The sequence below is a fragment of the Arvicanthis niloticus genome, chromosome 23 (genome assembly GCF_011762505.2).
Source record: "Arvicanthis niloticus isolate mArvNil1 chromosome 23, mArvNil1.pat.X, whole genome shotgun sequence".
NCBI classification, from domain to species: domain Eukaryota; kingdom Metazoa; phylum Chordata; class Mammalia; order Rodentia; family Muridae; genus Arvicanthis; species Arvicanthis niloticus.
The window spans coordinates 28,328,734-28,352,767 of record NC_133430.1 but is presented as its reverse complement, the minus strand read 5'-3'; the positions used below and the strand labels follow the sequence as shown (position 1 = coordinate 28,352,767).

At 42.1% G+C, this 24,034-nt stretch overlaps 1 protein-coding gene across 47 annotated transcripts in view; it reads left to right on the top strand.

Moving 5' to 3' along the window:
• Nrxn3 (neurexin 3) overlaps nucleotides 1-24,034 on the top strand; it is a 1,548,305-nt gene that overhangs the window by 95,934 nt on the left and 1,428,337 nt on the right. For 36 of the 47 annotated variants that reach the window (XR_013106667.1, XR_013106666.1, XR_013106665.1 and 33 more), the window contains exon 3: nucleotides 7,965-7,982. The exons of the other annotated variants lie outside the window; for them this stretch is intronic. Coding sequence is in view for 33 of the 36 variants with exons in the window: in XM_076921540.1 (XP_076777655.1) it covers nucleotides 7,965-7,982 (18 nt within the window). In the remaining 3 variants the exon portion in view is untranslated. The remainder of the gene's footprint in view (nucleotides 1-7,964; nucleotides 7,983-24,034) is intronic. 47 annotated transcript variants of the gene reach the window in all.

Sequence of the window (24,034 nt, the reverse complement as noted above, 5' to 3'; positions counted from 1 at the left end):
GTAATCTCGATCAGTGTTTCCTGAATGTTTACTATGTGCCTGGCTTTGCACTGAACACTTCCTATGCATCCTCTCACTCCATCCTTGTAACAGTCATATAAATTAGGGACAGTCAGTTCTGGTATAATGCTTGTTTTGAAAAATGCAAATTTGTTCCAATGCAATTGATATATTAGGGTACACTGGGAGCATAGTGATTTTCTTCTGATTATACATGATTTTGTTCAGGAGAAGTACTAGGTATTGTTAGCTGAGCCGAGCTCAGCAAACAATCTTCAACTGGGCTCCCCAAACATGCCCACCTCAAACCAGAGCCAGTGACTTTAGCTCACATGTGGGATGTGTAATCCCACCCTGTATGTGATGTTGCAATTTCCTTCACACTTGCAGGTGACTCAACTACTCAGCAGTTCACAATCTCTCTACTGTGCTAACAAAGCCCAGGTCTCAAAAAAATGTTCCACATCTATTGTGTTCCTATATGTTTTCTTCTTCTTTTTTTATGTTTTTTTTTTTTTTTAACATACATGAAACTGGTTCTTACTTTGTATTATGTACCACTGATGAAGTTTTTGGTCAGTGGGTTTTCGTTAGTGGTTTTTACTGTACGACCAAGGAATGTAGAGATGGTTTCAGGGAACCTGACTATGCTGCTTTTCTTCCCATGTAGTAAAAGAGGAAGTTGGAACTAAGAACTTTTCCAAAACTATTTTTAATAAGTAGCAAAGTCATACCGCAAATACACTATTTTACCTCTACAGTTACACTCCAAGACACCAGCAGGAGGCTGTCTGTGCAGATCTCTGTATACATAACATGTTGACTGTCTCTTCTCCTCTTAGTCAGACTCTCATTCTTCCAACCAGAGCATCTTCAAGCTCATAAGGGCCCCTAAAGGTGCTTGAGTACAGCAGTGGCCTAGACTATAAAGGTGACTTTTGGGGCTTTTCCCCCTGCTCTCCATACTGTTGCTGCTTCTCAGGCTGTCTGACACCGATCAGGCACTACGCAGTGCTTTATCTTAAGATCTAGAGTTATGATCATTAAAGAACAAAATCATGTACCATCAGAGCCAGGGACTCAATAATAGACAAATGGGCTCTCATGTCAGAGATGAAGTTAACCGCGAGGTCTACTCTTTCCTGTTTGGGGAGCCCAGACAAAGCTCAACTTGCAGGAACTTCCTTGCTGCTGGAAGATCTCTTTAGGACTCAGCTAGAAGAAATATTTCCATGTATGTGTGTTCTTAGAGAAGGGACAGCCTTAGACTTATTCTCTCTGAAGTCTAGGGGCTGAGATAGGCCATTGAGGAAGTACAATTTTTGTTTTGATTTTCTTCCTGAGATTTGGCTTTATATAATACTCAATAGAAGGCCACAATTTGTCTGCTCTGATGTATGAGGGCCTGAGCAAGAGTATACATGGAAGCTAGCAACTGATATCTCTCTCCTCTACCCCCGGCACTATGTAGGCCCTGCTGTACATTGATAGGGAATACTTAGCCTATAAAGTCCACAGCTCTGTAGGCAGCTTTTCCTTGTCAACTTTGTGTGTGTGTGTGTGTGTGTGTGTATGTATGTACTCATGTGCACATGTGCGTGTGTGTGTGTGTGTATATATATATATATATACACATTACACATATACGCATATACACATATATACACATATATACATATATGCATATATGTATATATGTGTATTCATGAGCATGTATATACATGTGTCTAAAGGCCAGAGGTCAACACTAGTTGTTTTTTCTTAGGTCTTCTCAAACTTGTTTTGTTTGACAGGGTCTCCCAGTGGGACCAGAAGCTGGCCTGTTAGTATAGACTGGCCAGCAAGCTCTAGTAATCTGTTACCACGCCTGGCTTTTTTGCATGGGTTCTGGGGGTCCGACTCTATTACTCAAGCTTGCATCTCAAGCACTTTACCTATCAAACTATCCCCTCTGTCCCTTGGCCACTTCTTAACAATGGGGCACATGTAACAGCGGGCTGGTCTGCTTTTGGAGAATGGCTCTTAGAAAGAGACCGCTGTGGAGTTTGTGGAGTTTGGGAATTAGTCAGTTTACCTCTCACTTGTATCTTCCTGGGCCAATTGCTTTCCATCTTATTTTGAGCTATTTAGTCATGAGGCCTTATCTGGTATATTCTGAGTCTGAGAGGTCTTAGTGACAATATAGTTAGTGCATCCTGTTTAGGTTTCGGTTTCCTTACCTGGAAAATGGAATGAATAGTGCTCCTTCCTGTTAGGTGTGTGGCAAGCATTTAAATGGTACATCTAAAGCCCATGGCACAGTGCCCAGCACACTGAAAATTACACACACACATGCACACATACACACACACATATGTGTGTATATACGTATATACATACACACACACACACACACACATATATATATATATATATATATATATATATATATATATATGAACTTTCACTTTCTTCTTATAGTCATCGTTCTTTTGAGGTGATATTATCAGCATGGTAAATCTCACACACACACACATACACACAGAAGGAGGGAGAAAAAGGAAGAGAGAAAGGGATTGAGAGAGAGAGGGAGAGAGAGAGAGAGATCAGTGGAATGGCCCAGGTTGTTAGGACTTGCCTCTATGGACTATGTAATTTAGCTCCCTAAACTTCCTGTCCATCAAATCCCTTAGCTGTAAACTGCAGGTGACAAGAGATGCCACTTCTTAGCATAGTTGTTGTGCAGCACCTAGCACATAGAAACCCCCAGTCAATATTAACTGGTAATTTAATTTCCTTCATGTGGAAGAAGATAAGCATTTCATATATATTACCAGAAATCCATTCTGAGGCCAAACAGCAAGGATATCAGACTAGGGTGTAGCCACAGATGTTTCTAGCTCCTGTCTGGCTGTTCCTATTTCTGAAGCTAGTATCCAGTGCTTCCTCTGCCAGCACCTGGGGTCCATGTATGGGAAAGCATCCTCGGGCACAAGAACTGACCCAATGAAACACATACATAAATAATGTGTATCTCTCTCTCTCTCTGTGTGTGTGTGTGTGTGTGATGTGTGCCCATTGGTGTATATATGTGAGCATGTTTGTGGAGGTCAGAGGACAACTTTGGAGTCCATCCTTACCTTTCTTCCTATCTGAGGCAGGATGGCCTTGTCATTTCCTGCAGCACATGCCAGGCTATCTGGCCTGTGAGCATCCTTGGATTCTCCCGTCTCTGCCTTCTGGCTCCCCTTAGGAACAGTGGGATTGCTGAGACATGCTGCCCTTGCCTGGCTTTTTATATGGGCTCTGGGGATTTGAACTTGGGTCCTCACCCTTGTGCTGTAAGCACTTCAGCCACCTCCCTAGCCTTGCATCAATATTTGAAGGAGACAAAGTGGGGGCCAATTATAGAAGCAGGGGCCACTGACAACCAGATGAAGCAGCATGCTCACTGGAACCAGTGCTTTTTCAGCCACCCCCTGCCGGTTTATTTTCTCACACTGCTGGGCCTGTAGTTTTCCAGAGTGCCACTGCATTCAAATCTATATTCTATTTTCTCTCCTAGAAAATAGGTCAGACTCGGGCAGAGTTCACCAGGTGGTGTCCCCTAAGGTTTGCCTGGGACTGTCCTTCAGGAGTCTGGCTGTGCATCCTCCTTCATGCTTCCTAAGCCTCCACTAGGGATGGGAGGTAGCATGAATGAAGAAATTGGGGGAACTTTGGACTCTTGCCTCTTTTTTTTACATCTTGCTCACTACCCCACTTCCAGTCATCCCTCTCACAGTCCTTCCTCCTCCCTCTCCCCTTCTCCTTTTAGCAGGTGGGAGACCTTTGGTATCCCCTTCACCCCGGCACATCCAGTATTGCAAGGCTAGGTGCATTCTCTCCTACTGGAATGAATAGTGCTCCTTCTTGTTAGGTATATGGCAAGCACTAAATGGTACATCTAAAGCCCATGGCAGACCAGCTAGAAGAACATATACCACATATAGACAACAGCTTTTGGGGTAGACCCTGCTCTTATTGTTCAGGACCCACATGAAGACCAGCCTGTGCATCTGCTACACACGTGTGGAGAGGCCTAGGTCCAGCCCATGTATACTCTTTGATTGGTGGTTTAGTCTCTGAGAGCCCCCCAAGGGTCCAGGTTAATTGATTCTGTTGGTCTTCCTATGGAGTTCCTGTCCCCTTTGGGGCCTGCAATCCTTCCCTCAACTCTTCCATAAGAGTCCCCAAGCTCCATACAATGTTTGGCTGTGGGTGTCCACATGTGTCTGGGACTCTTAGCTCTAATTATGATCTAGTGCAAATGAAGGGTGAGGTGGGAAGGAGCTTCTCCAGAGAGGGTCATATATCAAAACATACTAGTAGTACATGGAGGGACCATTTTTTCCCCAGTAGTTAGAAGCTCCCCTGCTTCCTTTGAACTCGTGGCTAAAATCACTGTTGAATATGTAATCAGCATCTGTGAGTCCAGATGAAAATGCCCTGATTGACTCCTATGGTTGTGATGCTGAAGAAAGAGGGTGAAGGGTGGTGATGGGTTTCAAATCCCTTCTTTTCTTTTTTTGCATCCCCTGGTTGGAGTGGAGAAGTCCCAAGGGAGCTGACTTCAGACTAGGTCTGGAAGTGTTTATGTCAGGGTTTGTTTACCCTTGAGCACCTCTTGGGCATCTGTGACCTGCTGAGGAATGCATGTGAGTGGCAGAGCTGGGAGGGAAGTGACAGGTTAAGGGTTCTGGTCCCCAGAACTGTTGTCCTATCAGTAGAAAGAACCAACAGAGCATATCCTGTGTACACCTTTACAGGTGATGTTTTATTGCCTAAACAGTCTTCATCAGGTATTTGTCCAAATATGACATCATTTCCTTTGAAATGCTTCTTTAGTAATCTTTTCTGACATGGAGACTCCTGCCAATACTTAACTTGTTTCTTCTTTCTTCATGACAGTAATCGCTATGTCATGTCACATTATAAATGTATGCCTGTATTATTTATACTTCCAATTTAAACCCAAGAGACTCACCCGTTTTGTTCATTCATTGCTTGTATCTTCCATGGAGGAAGTATGGTCTAGCCTATAATTGTCACTTAGTTAATATGTATTGAATGCGAATACAGGATTTCCATGGATACAGCTCGCTAAGATAGATACCTTGAGGATCTCTGTTTATAGAAGAGGAGATTGAGTCTCGGGGATGCTGAGGCAGTTGCCTGTGAGTGGAAGGCAGAGCTATGTCAGTTAACTCTCTCCTGTCCTACAAAGAGGCCTTGATATCTCCCATGTTGCTTAAGGAAAGCATGGAGTCAGGTATGGAGGCGGTCTGTAGATGGTGACGAAGATGGTGACCTAGTAATTTCCTAATAATTCCAGTGAAATTCCCTTGGAAGACTTTCATTGGTTGGAACCTGGGTCATATGTCTGTTAGTGGTCCAGAAGATAGCATATTTTTAAAATCGGAGTGGAGTCACAGGGGTCCTCTTAGAACAGGGGTAATCTTTACCAACCACATGGATTACAGTTGGGGAAGGGGGTTCCCCAGAAGAGAGACAATACAGAAGCATCCTTACCCTCTCTCTTTAGACATCATCCCATCCCCCAGTCCCAAGGGGTATTTCTTCTCTTCACCTCCTGCCATTTCCATTTCATTTGGAGGTGGGGGACAGAACTGAGTCTAGAAATCCATGTAACTCATTACTTCCTGAGGTGTCTGTATTCCTATAGCTGGAACTGGGCTCAGATATTATTCTTCCGCCCCTGCCCAGCACAAAGGACTTTTAAGGATGTTATTGTTGCCCTTCTGTGATGAGAAGAGTTTCTGTGTCTCACCACAACTGCACTGAGTTAAAGTACAGGGGGGTAAAACAGAAGAAGTAATCATGGGATTTGTTTTGACCCTTGGTTCTGTTCACACCAGACTCCCCCTTCTGCACTGATGGACCGGGCGAGGAATGGGAGATGGGGTTGGAGTTCATAAGTAGAAGCATTGCACCTGAGTCAAAAGCTTACTTCCTGTGGTCTCTTGGTGTTTCCAGTGAACCATCTGGTCAATAAATGTTGGCAAATCTGTCTGTGGTGATTCAAAGTGATAGCAGTCAGAGCGGCTACCGTTTATGCAGAGTTTGCCTGGGACTCAGTGCTTTGCAAGCATTTATGTCTCCTAACACCCCCATGGGGGAGGCTCTGTTCCCATTTTATAGCAGAAAGAAGATGAGTTAGACGTTTAGTGATTGGCCTAAGGCCGCAGGGCAAGCTGGGATATCTCCAAGTTTAGGATTGTAATCACAGTGCCAAAATGGGTAACTAATCGACATGTAAAGACCATTGGGGTTCCAAGGGATCCTGTCTCACTGGGTCTTGGAGCCCTCAAAGAGGATGTATGAACAACAGTGTTGACATTCTCACCACAGATATCCTGTTTAATTAAGGGGTATTTTAATGAGACCACTATTCTAGGCAATCCATCAGTCACACTTAATGGCCCCATTTAGTTATTCAGGCAGCATCCTTTTCCTACCCGCGTCTTCTACTTTACCTCTTTTCTTTCCCTCTCTCACCACTCCACTCCTAAATCTAAGTTATTGGAAAACCTGAAAGGGGCGTGTCTAAGGAATGACTCAGAGTTCTTTAGAAATGTCTTTGAGCATATATAGCTACCAAGGATTGCAGGGCACACACTGACGGGGTGAATCCTCAGCTATTCCTCTGACTATATCACTCCCAGATGCTAAGGCACAGCTCAATCTGGTAAAAGCTCTGGCATCACCCTCGGATAAAAGCCCTAAGGATGTGCTGTACCAATCTGATTGCTGTTGTTTCATTATTGGCATGAGGAGCATGATCTGTCTTATTCTGGCAGCAGGTTAAAGCCACAGAGGGTTCATGATGATCTAGTTATGGGAGAGTCTCACCTATCTTTATCCTCCATAACAACAACAACAACAACCACCACCAACAACAGAGAAGCCTATGGTCTTCCAGATCCACCATCCAATGACTGCCTGGTGATCTGTGGTTTCCGAAGCAGCCTCCTGTTGCTCCACCTCTAGTAAATGCAGCTAAACTATCTGAGTTTTTTTTTTTTTTTTAACAGTGCCTTAGGCTGTTTCCACTTAGGTTTCCCAGAACAATCCTATTTCCCATCTGAGGGAGGGAGGAGGAGGAAGACATCCCATTGTTGATGAAGATGATGGGAGTGTACTGTTCTGTGTGTATTAAAAAGTTCATTGGCTTAATTCATGTGTCAACCTTTCCAGGGCTCTGTGTTCAATTATGGTTGACAAAAGTGAGTTGCATGGGTGATCTTTGTCATTAGTGATGGGGTGAAAAGCAAGCAGAAAAATTATCAGTGCTGGGAAGCAGAGTTTCAATTTCTATGGTGAGTGTTTGGTTCACACGCAATCTCATTCACACACAGCTGTCTGTGATGAAGGATGGTCACTGTGAATGTGGAGTGGCAGGGGACTGTAAATGTTTTGTCGTTTTCTGCCCTTCTGCCCTACATGCTAACTAATGCTGCAGCTTGCACTTAATGCTGATGCCTCGTTTTCTTTCTTCCTCAAGGGAGCCGTTTATTCCTTTTTCTCTCTGCTGGGAAACCTCGCTTGACTTTGTGTCCAGTGTTTGGTATCTGGGAATGGGGAAGATTTGTGTGGGTGTCAGTGTGCAGAACCAACCAGAATATTTTAACCGATATTCTTACAGGATTCTAGGTTGCTTGGCTCTTTGGAGCCCTATCTGATTCCAGGATGATATCTTTCCGGACAGATGGTGGCTTTACCTCTCTTGCTAACATGCACAGTGAAAATGGAGCTTGACTCCTTGGCTTGCATGGGTGGATTTTGGGTGAAGGTGGAAATGTGGGAGCTTGCATGACCTTCATACTCATGCAAGAACACATGGTATTGTGTGGGGGTGCACTGCTAACACTCGTCTTCATTTCTCTCTCCTCTTCTCTTCCTTTGCTTTGAAACTGCTGCCACAGATGTCAGTCAAGGTCCAGGTGAGTCTTTGTTTGCACAGCTGTTGTGGGAATTTGCCTTCTGCTAGACTGTGCATGGCTTGATTCTGAGTGACCCCTTTTCCTAGGGATTAAAAAAAACTTGGTATGTTGCATTTTTCACTGATTTTTGGTTTAGAAGAAGAAATGCCTTGAAGTAAGGGCTTTTTTGCTGGCTTTGAAGAACTATTTTCAAACCAGTGGAATGTGTTTCCCTGGCTTATGTGATTGCTTCCTTATGAATTCTATGTGAATCAAAGAAGTGGAAAATTAACATTTTGGGGAAATATTTTAAAAGCTGGTGTGATCCAATGCAGTGAACACTTTTGCCTTGTTTTATAGCTATAGCTTTCTGTGGTTAAAAGCTGATGCTATGACCTATTCAACCCAGAAATTATATGGGTAAATGAAGGTTTCTTTCTTCTATTTTCATTTTCTACAATGGTGTTAATAATATTCTATTTATTATCTAATTATGCAAGTAATACATGTTCACTGTAATAAAACAAAAAAGAGTATTTGATTGAATTTTGTTAATAGAAATACAGAGGACCCATCATTGAGGTAACTGTGCATTTCTCTGGAAATGAATGCTCACCCAGAGATCTACTTTTAAGCCTTGTATGTGTTTGGGCATATATATGTATGTGAATATATATGACCATGATAATAGAGGAGCTAATAATTCATAGGAAGAAATGTGAGATAATCTAGGGATCAGATGTAGATCTATTCTAAAGGACTTTTGAGTTAAGAAGAGTAAATTGCAGACAAGAAGAGAGACCATCTTAGATATTTTCATGTTCACTTACTTAGTCCTTCTTATATTTAATCCTCAAGAGCACACATGTAAGATAGGCAGTCCTCTGCACAATTTAAAGTACATAAAATGTAGGGTCTGACGGGTTAAATAGTCTTGCCAAAAGTCATGTGGTAATAAGTGAAGTCTAAAACCAATTGACACTTTAAAGGTATATGCTAGGTTCATCGCTGAATATTCCCAGTGCTGGAAGAGCTTCTAAGTGTTCCTAATGTTATAATTGCCCATTCATTTGTTTTTGCTTAGAGGTAATATGATCTTTTCTTGACTGCCATCCCCTTCTCCTAATAAGTATGTCCTTTATTGTTTTGAGCATTTAAAATAATCACTCATACTTTGGTAGGGTCCTTCTGATCATTGTTATACATGGGCTCAGTGTAAGATCACAATATAGTTTTTACCGAACACAGAGAAGGTTTTTCGATCTTATTTTTCTGCCCATCTTTCTTTATTTGAAACACAGTACAGACAACACTTCCTGAAAAAAAATATCACTAGGGTTGGAGTCGTAGCTCACTTGCCGTATAAACATGAGGCCCTGAGTTCTATCCCTAGACTTTATATTTAAAAACAAAGAATCTCAGTGCGGGTTGTACGTTGTAATCTTAGCACTGGGGAAGTAAAGACTGGCAGATCCCTGGAGCTTGCTCGCCCATCAGGTTAGACTTCTTGCTTAGTTCAAGCCCAGTCTTCTGGCTCCCAAATGACATGCATACAACTGGACACCCACCTGCATGTACATGCACACATGCATATATAACATTAAACCCATTCTCTCAATTTAAATAGATTTTGTTCAATTATTCACTCAACAAATATATACCAGATAATGGAGATGGGATGATTAAACCAAACAGGAAATAGTGGTTTCATGTATTTTTATTCTAAACGGGGACACGTACATGGACACACACATAACTGCATATGTGCATATATGTACACACATTATATGCATCTATTAATTCATATTTTAGCATGTGATAACTGCTAAGTGGTATGGAGAAAATGGTATATTATAGAAGCGAAATCACTAATTTATAGAGAATGGACAGGGGAAACCTCTCTTCAAGGGAAGCAGAGTATTTAATCCAAGGAAGTCAAGGAGTAAAATGAATATCTCAGGTCTTGGTTTGCAAGGTGCCATTTAGCTTTGTTCTTCCTGCTTGGTGACAGAGATGTTCCCAAGGGTGGCACATGTGCCTGCCTACATGCTCTTCCTGCTGAGGAGTGAATGGAGCTGAAGCCCAGTCTGCATTTCTCTTCCCCAGCTTGTGTTCCTGGGGAACCCTTTTTCTAATTCTCCCAGGGTTACTTTTCTGTGTGGAAAAGAATGCTAGAGGAGACCACAGGCCACCTTTGATCTATTCAAAGGGGTAGAGGTCTGTGACTGCTCCTTCTTTAGATAATAGCAACTGTTAATGGCCCCCATCTCTGACACAGCTTCATCTAATGACCATTATCTCACTATATTTTCTTAATAACCTTCTGAGGTATGTGGCCTGAGCCCCACTTTATTGCAGATTAAGTGGAAGTCCAGGGAGGTTAAGTGGTAGTGTTATACTCACTCAGTTACTAAATATCAGGACCAAATGGAGTTTTTTCCTTAGTCTAAATTTTGTGATATTCATTTTGCCCTTGAAGTATCTAGGGATGATCACCAATCCCATCATTCCTCTAGCTCTTTTAGGGTTCTTCCTCCTCTTCTTCCTCTTCCTCCTCCTCCTCCTCCTCCTCCTCCTCCTCCTCCTCCTCCTCCTCCTCTTCCTCCTCCTCCTCCTCGTCCTTCTCCTTCTTTTTTGTGGTTTCTAAGTCTAAAGAAAATCCTTGGTTTAGATCCTTCAGTTATGGCCATGTGCTCAGGTCAGGCCTGCTAGAGGTTACTGGGTAGCTTTCTATCATCTCTCAGCTCCTGGCCAGGCTATCTGGAGTTAAAAGCCCTGTGGTTCAGACACCTGAAGCCTTTTGTGGTTCTCTGATTTTTTTTTTCTCTTCCCCTCAGGAAGACATATTGGGGATTGTATAAGCTAATGTGAGTGTTTACCCAGAGGCCGCTAAAAGACTATAAATGTGATGATTGATTAATTGATGAATTTTACATGGTGAGTACATTGGTTAGAAATAACCCCTGCTGTAAAATGTAGTTTGAGATAGGACTTGCAAGCAGCACCTTTCCCAGAGTTCCAGAGATGGGCTGAGAACTCTCTGACAGTGAGTCCAGGATACAGGCCTAATTCTCTGGAGCATGCAAGTTCCACTGGAAAACCTGTGGAAGTTTAAAGCCTCTCACCCTAGGCTAGGATAAAAAGATTAAAAATAGTAAAAGCAACAGTAAGCATTTCTGGTACCATGTGCAGGTCTTGGGGAGATGGCTGAGTGTTCTCCTGCATCTTTTGTGTTAGCTCCTCCAGGTAGGCATCACTGCAAATGAGAAACCTTACAGGGAGCTTCAGTGAATACCTTTTTCCAGTGATGAGACCAGAACCTCAGAATTCACCTTCCATCAGAGTCTACTCTCTTGTTCTTCTAAAGCCCACGTTTCCGTAGTGGTCCTGTGGACCAGCATCGTGTCTTACTTGTGTCTATAGTACTGTATCTGTGCATAGTGTATAGAATATAGAGCCCAATCCATGTCTGTTAAACAGAAGGAGTGGCTATAAGCCTAAGGGACAATCTGATTCTATAGAGTGTCCTGAGACATAGTCGAGCTTAAGGGGTGTATTGTTCAAGGAATATAGACAATACAGTTAATAAACGGAGGCCTCCAAAGATATGTAGTTCATATATTTTCTGGAAGGAATTCTGTCAGGTATTTTAATCCACCTTTTTTCACTGGGATTTATCACTGGGCTCCCTGGACAGTTTGTGGGTGTCCGATCCCTGTCCGATCGGACAGTCCAATCCCTGTGCTGCCTTCAACTTTCTCCCCACTTCTGAATGTTCACGAACTCTCTGCTAAGAGGGAGAAGTGGGAAAAGCCCTCCTTTCTACGCCCATCTCTTGGTAGCCCTCACTGCTGCCCGAGGGCTGTTTATGGTGCTGTCAGCCTCTCCCCTCAGAACAGATAATTTCTCAGGCTCTGCCTGCTGATTAGAGCTGGAATTTAAATGAATAACTGTGACCTTGTGGATGTGCCCTAGTTATTCACAGGCCCAATGAGGAAATAGGCCTCTTGCTCTGTCCATCAGAGCTCGGGCAAGCGCAGGAGGAGGGGCTCCAGTCTGCAGTGCCTGGTCAGAGGCGTGGTCTATGTTTCCGAAAGAACTAATGCTGTGGCTTATGGCTTCCATTCTCTGCGATTCTTGACCTCTGCCCCTCATTGCCTTTCCACTTCAATGTAAGTCAGCCAGGGGACCTAGATATCTGCCCTGAGCATTGCCTGTCTCCAGGGAGTCTCACAGTCTAGCTGAGGGATGCTGATGTGAACCCGCAGGCAGGAGACAGCATCTAACATGTGTGACTCAGGCCCGCAGACACCAAGGGGATGCTGTCGAAGCCCCATTGTGCATCAGGACAGGAAGTACTGACATTTCTGAGAGCTCAGTATAAAAGCAGAGGCTCCGGGCATACCTAGAGATATTAAGACAGAATCATCATTTTATCAAAGGCCCCAAATGTCAATGAATTACCCTTTGACGAATACTGGCCTTTGATTTCCAGTCTCTCCTCCCTTTGGGGCCACCTGGGCTGTCTGAACTGAGGAAGCTGTGGATCACCTGCCACCGTCCTCACCTCTTATGGTACGGACTGCACGTGCCACCTGCGTGGTCTGGCTGACAGGAGGAGCAGGATAGGAGATTGGGGATGGGGAAGAATGAGCGTTTATCCACCCCCGAGTCTCTGGGGACCATTTTTTTAGGTATGTTCTGTGCAGCAGCTTAGGTGTTGCAGGGAAGATTGCATGGGTCAGAGTGGGTTTGGAAAATAAATATCGAGGAAGAAGCTCGATGTTTTGAAGTTGTTAAAAGCAATCAAAAGAATAACCAGCAACACGAAAAGTGTGCGGAGTTTGGCTTTTAATGTTCATAAAGTTTTTACCCAAGAGCAGCTATACTCACTTCCCTCCTACTGTCTGGGGCTGCCTGTGATCTGCAAAGCCTGAGCTAAGTAGCTGACAACCTAAGATGCCATCTAACCCTTTAAGAAAGGCTGGACCACCCAGGGCTACATAGAGCACAGACTGAGCCAGATGCTGGAACTGACCTGACCCTTTGACCCGACTAAGGCAATCTGACCTGTTCTCATTAATTTACCTTTGTGGGCTCTACTTTCCCTGTCTGTAAAATAGGTCAGGGGATGTGGACGATTAGCTCATAGGGCTGCTTTAAAGGTGGGGCACCATGTCTAGCCTTTAGAACTCAGATAACATGATAAGCAGTGTGTAACAGCCACTGTACAGCCTCATTGGATCTTTGCAATAGGTTTCTGTTTTGCAGATGAAGATTTTTCAAAGGTTAAAAAACCTGAACTCAAGTAAACGTCTTTTACTTGTCTTGCTCGCCTTCATGTCCAGATGTATGCACCCCACGTACAACGTAGAACCTCTCCACACACACCAGATGCCCCACCCACTCCTCCTCTCTTTTGTGTCTTGATTTTCATGCTTCTGGTCTGGAGGTGTCTTTAGATCCTGCCTATTATGACCTTCAAACATGGCTCCGGATCACGGTAAAAAAGGAGACAAAGGGACTAATGTGTTAGGCTCTGACCATTTTACAGATGGAGGACCCGAGGCTCCGAGACACTGCATGCTTTGCTCGGGGTCAGAAAAAGATTTGCTCCAAGATTTAAATTAAGTTCTAAGGGTCCCTCTGTGCAGTTTCTGCTTTATCCGGGCTTTGTGTACACTTGGTCAAGAGTGCAGCCAGCCTTCCCAGGTAATCAGTTGTCTTCCCTTTAGTGTGAAGGATTGGAGTCAGGAGGTTTAGGAATCTGTCCACTGTGAGTACTTACGGCCAGGTCATCTGACTGAGATACCTGGGAACTGAAAGAATATCTTTCTGTCACTCAGACTAAGAGTTCATGCCTTCTGTACTACCCAGACCATATTTTATCTCTTCTTTCCTAGTCTTTTGGATAATAGTCCCACTTGATTTTTCTCTTATTACCTTACTAGGAAAAACATTTGACATTTATTGAGCTTGTCTATTGAGCCAGTCACTGAAATGCTAAGGTTTGCATGTATTATTTCATTCTTTAGACACCCCCATAAGGTAGATTCTGCTTCTAGGTATATGTTACCCATGAACAAACTGACTCATTTGTTAGGCAACCAGTGACAGTGCATTAAAGTTGGCAGAACACATCATAAGTGCCATAGTCTAGAGATATCTCCAAGGGAATGCTACCAGAGCATACACGCATACCACAAAGTCCACTCCTAATTATTATTGCATGTTCTTAGCTTTGAAGGATGCTAGTACATTGCAGACACATAATAAAAGCTTGCTGAGCGGATGAAGAATGTGCAGGACTCAACCTAGAGTTTTGCCCCAGGGTCTTGTGGAAGTCATCTTTTTACTGGGGTTTACCCCAAGACAGAAGGTAGGTAATTGAACCAATTTGTAGTCAGTGCTCTTCTTAGGCCAGCTTGGTGGGAGATGCAGGTTACAGAGAAATGTATCTTTGCTGAATGTAATTGGATTGGAAGGGGATACTTGGCTGAACCAGCACTGCTTACTTACTAGCTACTTGCTCAGTACAGGCCTGGGAAGACTATAGTTCCCATCATAGCTCTATGTGATGAGTATTTATGAATACAGAGCTATTTCCAAGACTGCCTCCCTCTTTGGCTAAACTTTCTAAAGACTTTTTAAAAGTTTCCTCTTTATTGTCTTAGGCAGAGCTATGCCAGTGGTGGTGGTATATACCTGTAATCCCAGCCCTGAGTAAGTTGAGGCAGGAGAATCATGAGAGCAGACTATACAATGTAAAAAGACTCTGTCAAAAGGAGGAAAGAAGGAAGAAAAGGAAGTGAAGGAAGAAGGAAAGAGAGAGGTTAAAAAGGTACACCATATCACTGAATGATAGTTTCAGTCACACTTCATTATTTCTGGAGGACGAGATGAAAGTTAGAGCAATGTCCTACAGCCCACCATGGTCTGAGGTCATCAGATATGTGTGTGAGATGCTACTTTGTTACTTCAATGATGAGAGGCAACAGAAGCATTTAGTAGTAAAAGCCAGCGAGTTCCAAGCATCCTGTGGCATATGGGGAAACCCATGCAGAGATTTGTGCTATTCAGAACATCATTGATGAGAAGAGCATAGAATAGTTATTCTTGGGGGAGAAATAAGGCTATAGAACCTCCGCCTTACCCAGCTAAGTCACGTAGTCTGTTCACGGAGATCTCATCAGTATTTAGACCAGCTATGGAGGTCTAGTAAGGACATAGGCTGTGCTGGCCAGTTTGCTGGGCCAGGCCTCAGGAGGGGTGGGAGATGGAATGTAGCCCAGAGTCCAGGACAGTGAGTTTCCTTGTGGTGCAGCTTTGCTGACTGAATACAAATGGAAGCATCCGAGGATGCAGTGGGCAAGGGTCCACTTGTGCTGCCAGCTTATAAGAGAAATGATGTGGGGCCTGGGTGAGTGGTACACACCTGTAATTTGAGGCACTCGGAAGGCTCTGACAGGAACATTGTTAGTTCAAGGCTATCCTGAGCTACACAGTAAGGCTTATCTCAAATCAATCTACCAGTCAATCAAAATGTTGGCAAGATATAGGAAGGGCCAGAGAGGTACCTTGAACAGATCAGTCATCTAAACAAGGATAGACATTATAGGTTTTCAAGTCCTTGCTGCGGGCTGTGCACTGTGCCATGTGCTTCCTTTGTGTTGTTGCATGGCGATCCTAGGGGCATGTTTGTTAGGTGAGAGCTAGACACGTTAGAAAGAGGCATAAAAAAGTTAACCTGCCCCATATCCCAGAATTTGAGGACAAGCTGGGATCTGAATTACACTTTGGATTACAGAGAGCAGAGGTTTGCAAAGCACCATAATGGCCTGGAGAGTTAATAAAGGTGAGCCAGTCTCATTACAGAAAGAGTTCTCCCAGGTGAGTCTGATCTGGCCAAAGTCAGAGAACCACGGCTGCTGGGAACAAAGTCACTGTGAAAGATGAGGGGGTGTGGCACTTCACTCAATCTTACATGCACATGGAGGTCACAGGAAGGAGGGAGGTATAAAGAGAGCCATTCCCCTTTGTGTTCCAGTAACATCAGCTTGTACAGCTACCATCCTCACAATTTACCCTTCCCCCATATCTTCCTTCTGTGCCCCCATGGCTTCCTGCAGTATGGGGGAGTGTCTTACTCTTTGAGGATGGAGACTTCTCCATGCTGCATGCCCACTGCTTGCCACAGGATCTTATTAGAATCAGTTTGTTTTGGATGGACAGGACCCAATGGGTCATCAAGACTCTGTGACAAAATTTGAGCCCTTTGTAATTAGATTTGATTCAGACTTTGAACCCCTTTGGCAATGAGCAGCTCATTGATCCCTTGGACTTTTCATTCTGTTCCAGGAGGGCAGAATATTTTAGAGCTCGTTCTTATCCTCAGTTGCTACAGCTTTCCACACCTGTGTGGCTTTCAGCCCTTGGAGACCCACAGGACAGATCTAATTACGCTCGGAGCGTTTGAAGTCAAGGCTTTTGTCTTTGAGGAGTTTCTTTTCTAAGGACTAAACCATCTCCAGTTTCTTTGGCTATTCTCATCTAAGGGTTTTTATTCTTTCATCTTGGTTATTGTTCCTTGAAAAATGACCTTTTCCCCGCTTTCTTCTCTATACCCATTCTGAAGAAGGATACCCACACAGCATACAGCTCTCTTGGTGTGACTGGTATCAGTTCATTACAGACAGCTTCATTGTCCTTGTTCTAGATTCTACACTCATTCAGGGCAGCACCAAACACTTTGGCTTTCTTTTTTTTAATGACTATAGTGTTAAGCTGAAGTTGAAGTCAGTGAAAACCTTTTACTATTTTTGTGTGCACCGTGAAGCCATTTCTTTCGCCTTCCTGGACTTGCACAGTTGGTCTGTTTCACTTAGCATGGGGCCCCTCTTTGATTTTGTTAAATCTGGCACACCACGATCTGTTTGGATGCAGTTCTTTCATTGAGACATCGACTGTTCTTTCTAGTCTTATGTTAGTCGTGAATGAAGAGTGGTTTCAGAGAAGATCGTGACGGGGAGATCAAGGACTTTTTCTCTGTTGTGGGATGAGTCTTTGCTGAAAGTCATTCCTGCTGATCTTTTAACCCTTAGAGAGAAAAGCCTGGCTGCTTTTGTCTCTTTGGCATCTCTGGCATTTAGTCTGGAGGAAATCTTGCCATTTTTTCTACCCATAAACAGGAAGATCGGGAGAATGTCGTAAAAGTCTTTGACCCCGTGATTGTGCCATATTGATGCTGTCAATGACTCAATGTCATGATTTCTGTTTAATCCAGCCACCATGCTATCAGGGCAAAGTTAACCTAGAGGCAAACGATGAGCATCTAATCCAGCCAGTACCCTACAAAGTGCTGGATGGTGAGGACAAACAACAGTGGCAACAGAAAAGGAAAACTCAGATGTGTCTAGCTGGTCCCTACTTAAAGAACTAGCATCAGGACCCCTTTTCTCCTGCATTTCTGGAAACAACTGCTGCTGCCACCACTGTTAATATCACATCATTGCCAGACTACCTGTTCAACTGATCCGTGGTGCTATGCCAAATTTGTGGTAAAGATGGTCTCTCAAGTGTTAGCTCAGGATTTCTGTTAAGGAGTCATCTAGAAGCTTGTATGGCTCACCTGGAATGGTTGTAGGCTAATGTAGGTTGTATTAAACCTACCATTGTGCTCACGGGTACTATTCTTAGAATAGTACTTTGAACCAATTAAAATTATTACTTCATAATAGGTCAGAATGAGCCAAATATCAAGATCTTCATCTGATTCCATGTACTTGGTTGCTTGGTCTCTTTGTGTTCATAGCTCTTAGTGTTATGGGGGCTTGGAGTAATTAGTTTGTGAATCATCTCATGGATTCTTTTCTGTTTCACTTCTAGCAAGGAAAGCTACTTCTTTGCTCCACCCTCTGCTCATGCTGGATCTGCATGTCTTTTCATTTTGCATGTGCAGCTTTTAACATGATTGACAGTGGTTTTCATATCTTTACCTAGTTTTCTAATATCTGGGTGAACATGAAAGTTCCTTCAGCCATTCCGCATTTGCTATGGTTATACTCTATCTACCTGGCTCACGACATTTCTAATATATGATCCCATCCTCTGACCCTAAACCCTGTGTTTATTAACAGTCAGTCCTGAGAGGAGGGGAGACTTGAACTTTTTAATTTCTGGAGTCTTGAGGATATGGGTTTCTGCTTGTGTGCCAGAAATTACATTTACCCCTTGATATTTTTTGAGACACTATGTAGTTCAAGCTGGCTTCAAATTTATTATCTTCCTTCCTCGTCCTGAGTTCTATGACTATGAGGACATATCAACAGACCTAGCCCTTAAAATTAAATCTTGTTTTTGGTCTCTTCCCATTCTTTGGATCCCAATTATAGTAGCCAGTAAATTATCTATTCATCTGAGCTATAGGTTATCACAACACCTAGACAGTGATCTATGAATATTCTTGTCTAAGTCATTGATCACAGTATGGGTCAGCCCTGAGGTAGGCTGTCAGGTAAGAGTGAACTCCTGGGAGAAAAGCCTGTAATGAAAGTCAGGAATTGCCCAGAGAAGAACTGATCTCGGGCAACTCTGGTCTTAAGTAAATCTTTGTTTCCTCTCCTCTTTAAGCATTCTCACCACACTTCATGCCTCTGTTCCATCTAGAGTGGCAAACTATAGCCTAAATGCCTCCTTCATCCTTTATCCCAGAGGCCTTGTACACCACACCCTTGTCTTTGAGAGATTTTTAATTTGGTTGTGCAGATGATCGTTTCACACAATAATGTCAAAAAAGCTGAGTTTGAATATGTCTATGTCTAAATTCACATCATCAAGAAAGAAATGGTTTAATGACCCCAAGAAATGGTCCCATAAAAGAAGAACCTCATGTTTAAATAGAAATACATATTGTGTCTGGAAAGACTACTTAGCGATTAAACACTTACTCCTCAGGCATGAGGAGCAGAGTTCAGATCTCTAGAACACCAGAACCCACTTGTATGCTGAGCGGATGGTGTGACTCATCTGTAATTCCTGCCTCTGGAGGTGGAGACAGGACATCCCCAGAACAAGCTGGTTGGTGAAACTCATACTGATGGACTCTGGCTTTGGTTGAGTAAAATTGCTTTATTGAATAACGTAGAACTATGATTGAGGATATGTCCTGATACCAACATCAGACCCCACATGCAAATGTGCATACATGTGAACCTACCAAACATATGTAAAAATGAGAAAAAAATAGAAATATATATATTAATCAATTTCACTCTTTAAAATACGAACCTCAGTGTGAGGATTTTTTTCCTTCTAATTCCCCCAATTCCCAGTCACCCCACACTAGAGACTAGGTCCTTGCAGCCAAGATTTTTTGCCAGTCTTTCCATATTCATTGTCTCTTCAGTTTTTCTGAAAATTCTAGATGAATGTTTCCATTACCTTTTGATTTTATGTAATTAAAAAAAATCCTCATAGCTCTGTAAGGATTCAATGTTGGCGCGTACAACAAATAGTGACATTTAATGTCATTCCCTTAATACATTAAAAAACAGATGATAAATGGGAATTTTTCACTTGGGTAAAATTATCTCGAAAGTAAATGAATTAAAAATCCTGGAAGAGATAACTTTTTTTTTTCACCCTGAGTTTTTTAATCTTTCTCTTTTTTTTTTTTTGAAACACTTTCCCAATTACCCAGCCAGGTGAAGGAAGGAAGGAAGGAAGGGAGGAAGGAAGGAAGGAAGGAAGGGAGGGAGAGAGGAAGGAAGGAAGGAAGGAAGGAAGGAAGGAAGGAAGGATAGATAGATTGAAAACCATCTGATCTAGATGGGATGACACGAGAGAGAGAGAGAGAGAGAGGGGGGGGGGGAGGGGAGAGGAGAGGAGAGGAGAGGAGAGGAGAGGGGAGGAGAGGACATTAGCTTAACTAATGGAGATCTTCAACTTCTGGCCTGGTTCCTGAACATAGTAGTATCCTTCTCTTGCCTGTTTCAATAAATGCTTTTTAGTCTCTGTATTAGTCATTCTCATGACAGGCTTCATCATGGCCACAGCTGCTGATAAATGACTTAGCGTTCATAACCATTTCCATTTTCCCTGAGTGGCAAAATCAGCTCTCTCCATGGGGGTTTTCCCAAAGGGTATAACATAGTTTAGGCAGCCATATGTATATTTTGCATATACTTTACATATGATTTGCAGTCTGTTTCAAGGCAATTTCAACATTGCATGTCTTACTGATGGGTAATCTTTTCTTCCTTTTGTTCTAGCATACACTCTGGGAGCCTGTGTATCACAGATAAACAGACACAAATAGCACTTAAAGGAAAAGAGGGGGGGAGTCATTCTGTATCCGTGTTAGGATCCAACATGTTCCTAGATTCAGCTAGAGTAGCACTTTGTTAGGGTCCAGATAGAAGACATTTTAATTCTTTTCTTCTATTATTATTGTAAATATTTCCTAAAAGGTACTGCAGTTCCCTAAAAATTCTGCATTGGCAAGTCTTAATTCCATGCCAATCATATAGCCATTTATTCGTATCTCCTGCTCCATACTTACGTTAGTTTTCATTGAACTGAGTTTTGAGTCATAACTTAGTTTCTGCTTAAATCCAAAAAAAATCTAAGGTTCTTTTAAAATGTTATAATCTCCTTTATTTCCATGAGTCCTTGACTCAGCTTATGTCTCTATGACAGTCTTGGAATGTCAGATCCACAATAAATGCCATATTTTAACCCAAGTCATCATGCTAGCTCTGAAGCTGGATGTGTGGTCAATGAGAGTCACTGATGTTAGCATGCATTTTCACTCTCCTCTTCTGAGGTTGACCAGAAAGCCCATTTTCATTTTAACCTATTCTCCATGAATCATACATATAATCTATATCTGGTGTGGTTCCCATTTTATTTCTTGCTAATTATATGCTTCTCATTTTAAGATTTTTTGAGCATTATTTTCTATGGAAACCATATAGTTCTATTTTTAAAAATATAACTAGAATAGTATTGAATCCATAGACAATTATCTCAGCATCCTCCCTCCCTTACTTGGTTAAGACAGAGCTATAGCCTGTTTCATTCAGACTTCCCTCACTTATTTACGCCCTATGTAAGAGAGTGTTAAGTCCTTATATTCAACTGGATGCCCTCTCAGACCATTGCATTATAGTGTTAAATGCTTGATGGACATTTTTGTTTGAAATTTTCTCTTTTTCTTCAACTTCATTGTGTTTCTGGCTTTGTCTTGTTCCCTTACTTCATTTCACCTATGCCATTGCAAAAGTTGTTTTCTTCAACATTGTCATTTCCAGGTCATTTGCCTGTCCATGAACCCTCAGTGTCTCCCATCAGCTGTAAGATCAAGTCCATTTTCTTGTCAAGTCTTGAAAACTTATGGCTTCCATGTTTATATTATTAGGATTATCTACTTTAAAAATATAAGCTAATCATATGTGTCCATTCCTTTATCAATATAGTACACTATTACATGCCTGTCATGTGCCCAGAAGTGCCCTTGTTTCTGGAAAGCAGGACAGGGTGGTCTTGGTACTACCCAGAATGCTAACTCTCTCTAAATTTTAAACCATTTTTTAAATGCACATGCATGCATGCATATCTGTGTGCCTATGTGTGTCAGGCGTGGAGTGGGGGTGAGGTCAAAGAACAACCTTGGTTGTCTACTTCCTTTGAGATAGTGTTTGTCATTGGTCTGAAGTTGACAGATTAGGCAGAATAGATTGGCTGACCAGTGAACTTCAGAGATCCTCCTCTTTGCTGGGATGACAAGTATGAGCCAAAATGTCTGGCATTTTTATGTGGGTTTTAGGGCTCAAACTCAAGTCTTCATATTCACAAGGCTAAGGTAAAAATGAGCCATACCCCTGGTCCTTAAGCCATGTCTAAGGCATATTTCAAATCTTCCTGTCTTGTAGGAACTTTCTCTGAATATGCAGCATCCTCTTATCAATTCCTACTTGCCTTATTGCCTGGATTCATAATTTGATACTTAGCTATTAGATACTCCCTATTTTCATTTTTTTTATTCAATTGTCAAACATATACTAAGCATCAGACACTAAATACATAAATGTTTCTCTGCATGTATCCATATATTTCTAAAGTATAGAAGACATAACAGCAATCATTACATAGCTCTTACCATGTGTAGTGCATAGACCAGAATTTCTCAACCTGTGGGTCGCGACCCCTTGGGGGCTGCCTATCAGATACTTACATTATGATTCATAACAGAAGCAAAGTTACAGGTATGAAATAGTGACAAAATAATTTTATGGTTGAAATCACTACAACACGAAGAGCTGTATTAAAGGGTCTCAACACCAGGAAGGTTGAGAACCACTAACAAAGACTTATATTAATATATTTAAATCTCAAAGCAATATATGAAATGATCATAATTATCCATATTTTCTAGATAGGAAAAAAAAATCAAAGTCCAGAAACATTCAATTATTTTCTTAAAGTTACAAGGTATAAAGTAGCAGGCAGAGGTGAGAGTCTAATCTGGCTTTAGAACCACTTATTAAATCTCCTATTCTACACTGTCGTGTTCCAGTACCAAGCCATCTGTGTGAATGTAAACACACACACTCCTTTCCTGCTAGGTGCTAAATTCCTGGAGGCCAAGGAATTTTCTGTACTTACTTGTATTTCCATTCCCTGGTCTTTGCATATAGTATAATACTTGATTAGATTGGTGTGTGGGTTGTCAGTACTTTCATTAGCTGTTAAAGGAACTGAAATTTTTATTTGCTATTTTCAAAATTAAGTTATAATTACATCATTTCTTCCCTTCTTCCCTTCTTTCTAACCCTTTCCATGCTCCCCACCCTAACTCATGACCTCTTTTTCTTGAATTATTGCTGACATTTTAAATGGCAAATAGTGTTTTGAGGTAGAAAAGAAACAGAAATCTAGACCAGGAAAGACTAGTCCTGAGTTAATGGTTACTCCATTCTGTAAGCTTGGAGGATAGGTTTGTACAAGAAAAAAATATTAATAGGCAACTCCTAATAATAAAATAAAATTCTCACAAATGTAAAATAAGAAGCAAACCGTATGATGCCCTTGTCCCTTCTTGCATCCTGTTTCTTTGCATGATTGTCCATTTTGCTCCATTCTCTTCAGTACCAAAGTTTGACATTATGATCCCATGCCTGCATTCCTGGCTTGATATGTCTACTTAAGATTTTTAGACAAGAAAGAAGGTGAACACTTTTCCTTGACTGATAATGCTGTAATGATGTAGGTAGGTAGCCTAATAAAAGCGGATAAGTACATATTTGAATTAAAAAAGCACACAGACACACACAGACACACACACAGAGGTGGAAGGTTATTTGCATTTTAAAAGGATTCTTCCCTTCACAAAAGGCAAAAGGATCACAGCAGGGTTCCATTAAACATCTAACTCTTCTTACTTCATTTATCATACAATTTAATTTACCAACATTTGATTTATATGCCACTGTAAAGAGGTAGCTCTCAAAGTTTTATGATCATAGGAATCCTGTAAGCAACTGATTTAAGTTTCAGATCTTGCCCAGACCCTACCCAACCCTAGGATTCTAATTTAGCTTAGTTGGGATGCAGCCCTGAATCTTTACTCTTTATCTTTTTATTTTTATTTTTATTTTAAACACATTAGCTGGAACCCTATTGGTGGGTTTCTCTAGGGCCTTAGTGCTGTTTACTACAAAGTGGCTCATTTACCCTTCACTGGGGTAATGTTACATACATTTTTCTGCATCAGATGGAGTCTCACATCTTCCTACTCTTGTTGAAGCTATAAACATCTTCAGTCTCAGGAGTAAAATAGTTGTTCCCCCACCCAAAAATAACCAGAAAGCCTTTTATGCATCCTGTTTCATTCTGAGTTATCTTTCCAGATCTTTGCTCTTATTTCCTAAGGCGACAGAGCTCTCTGGATTCATGTATGTCCCCTCCCTGTCACTTCTATTTCCACAGATGCCAGCACCTGCCCCACATCCTTTCCCCTTTGTGCTTTTGATTGTGATGCTGGTGCCCTGGCCCAGAAGCATTAGCTATGAAGG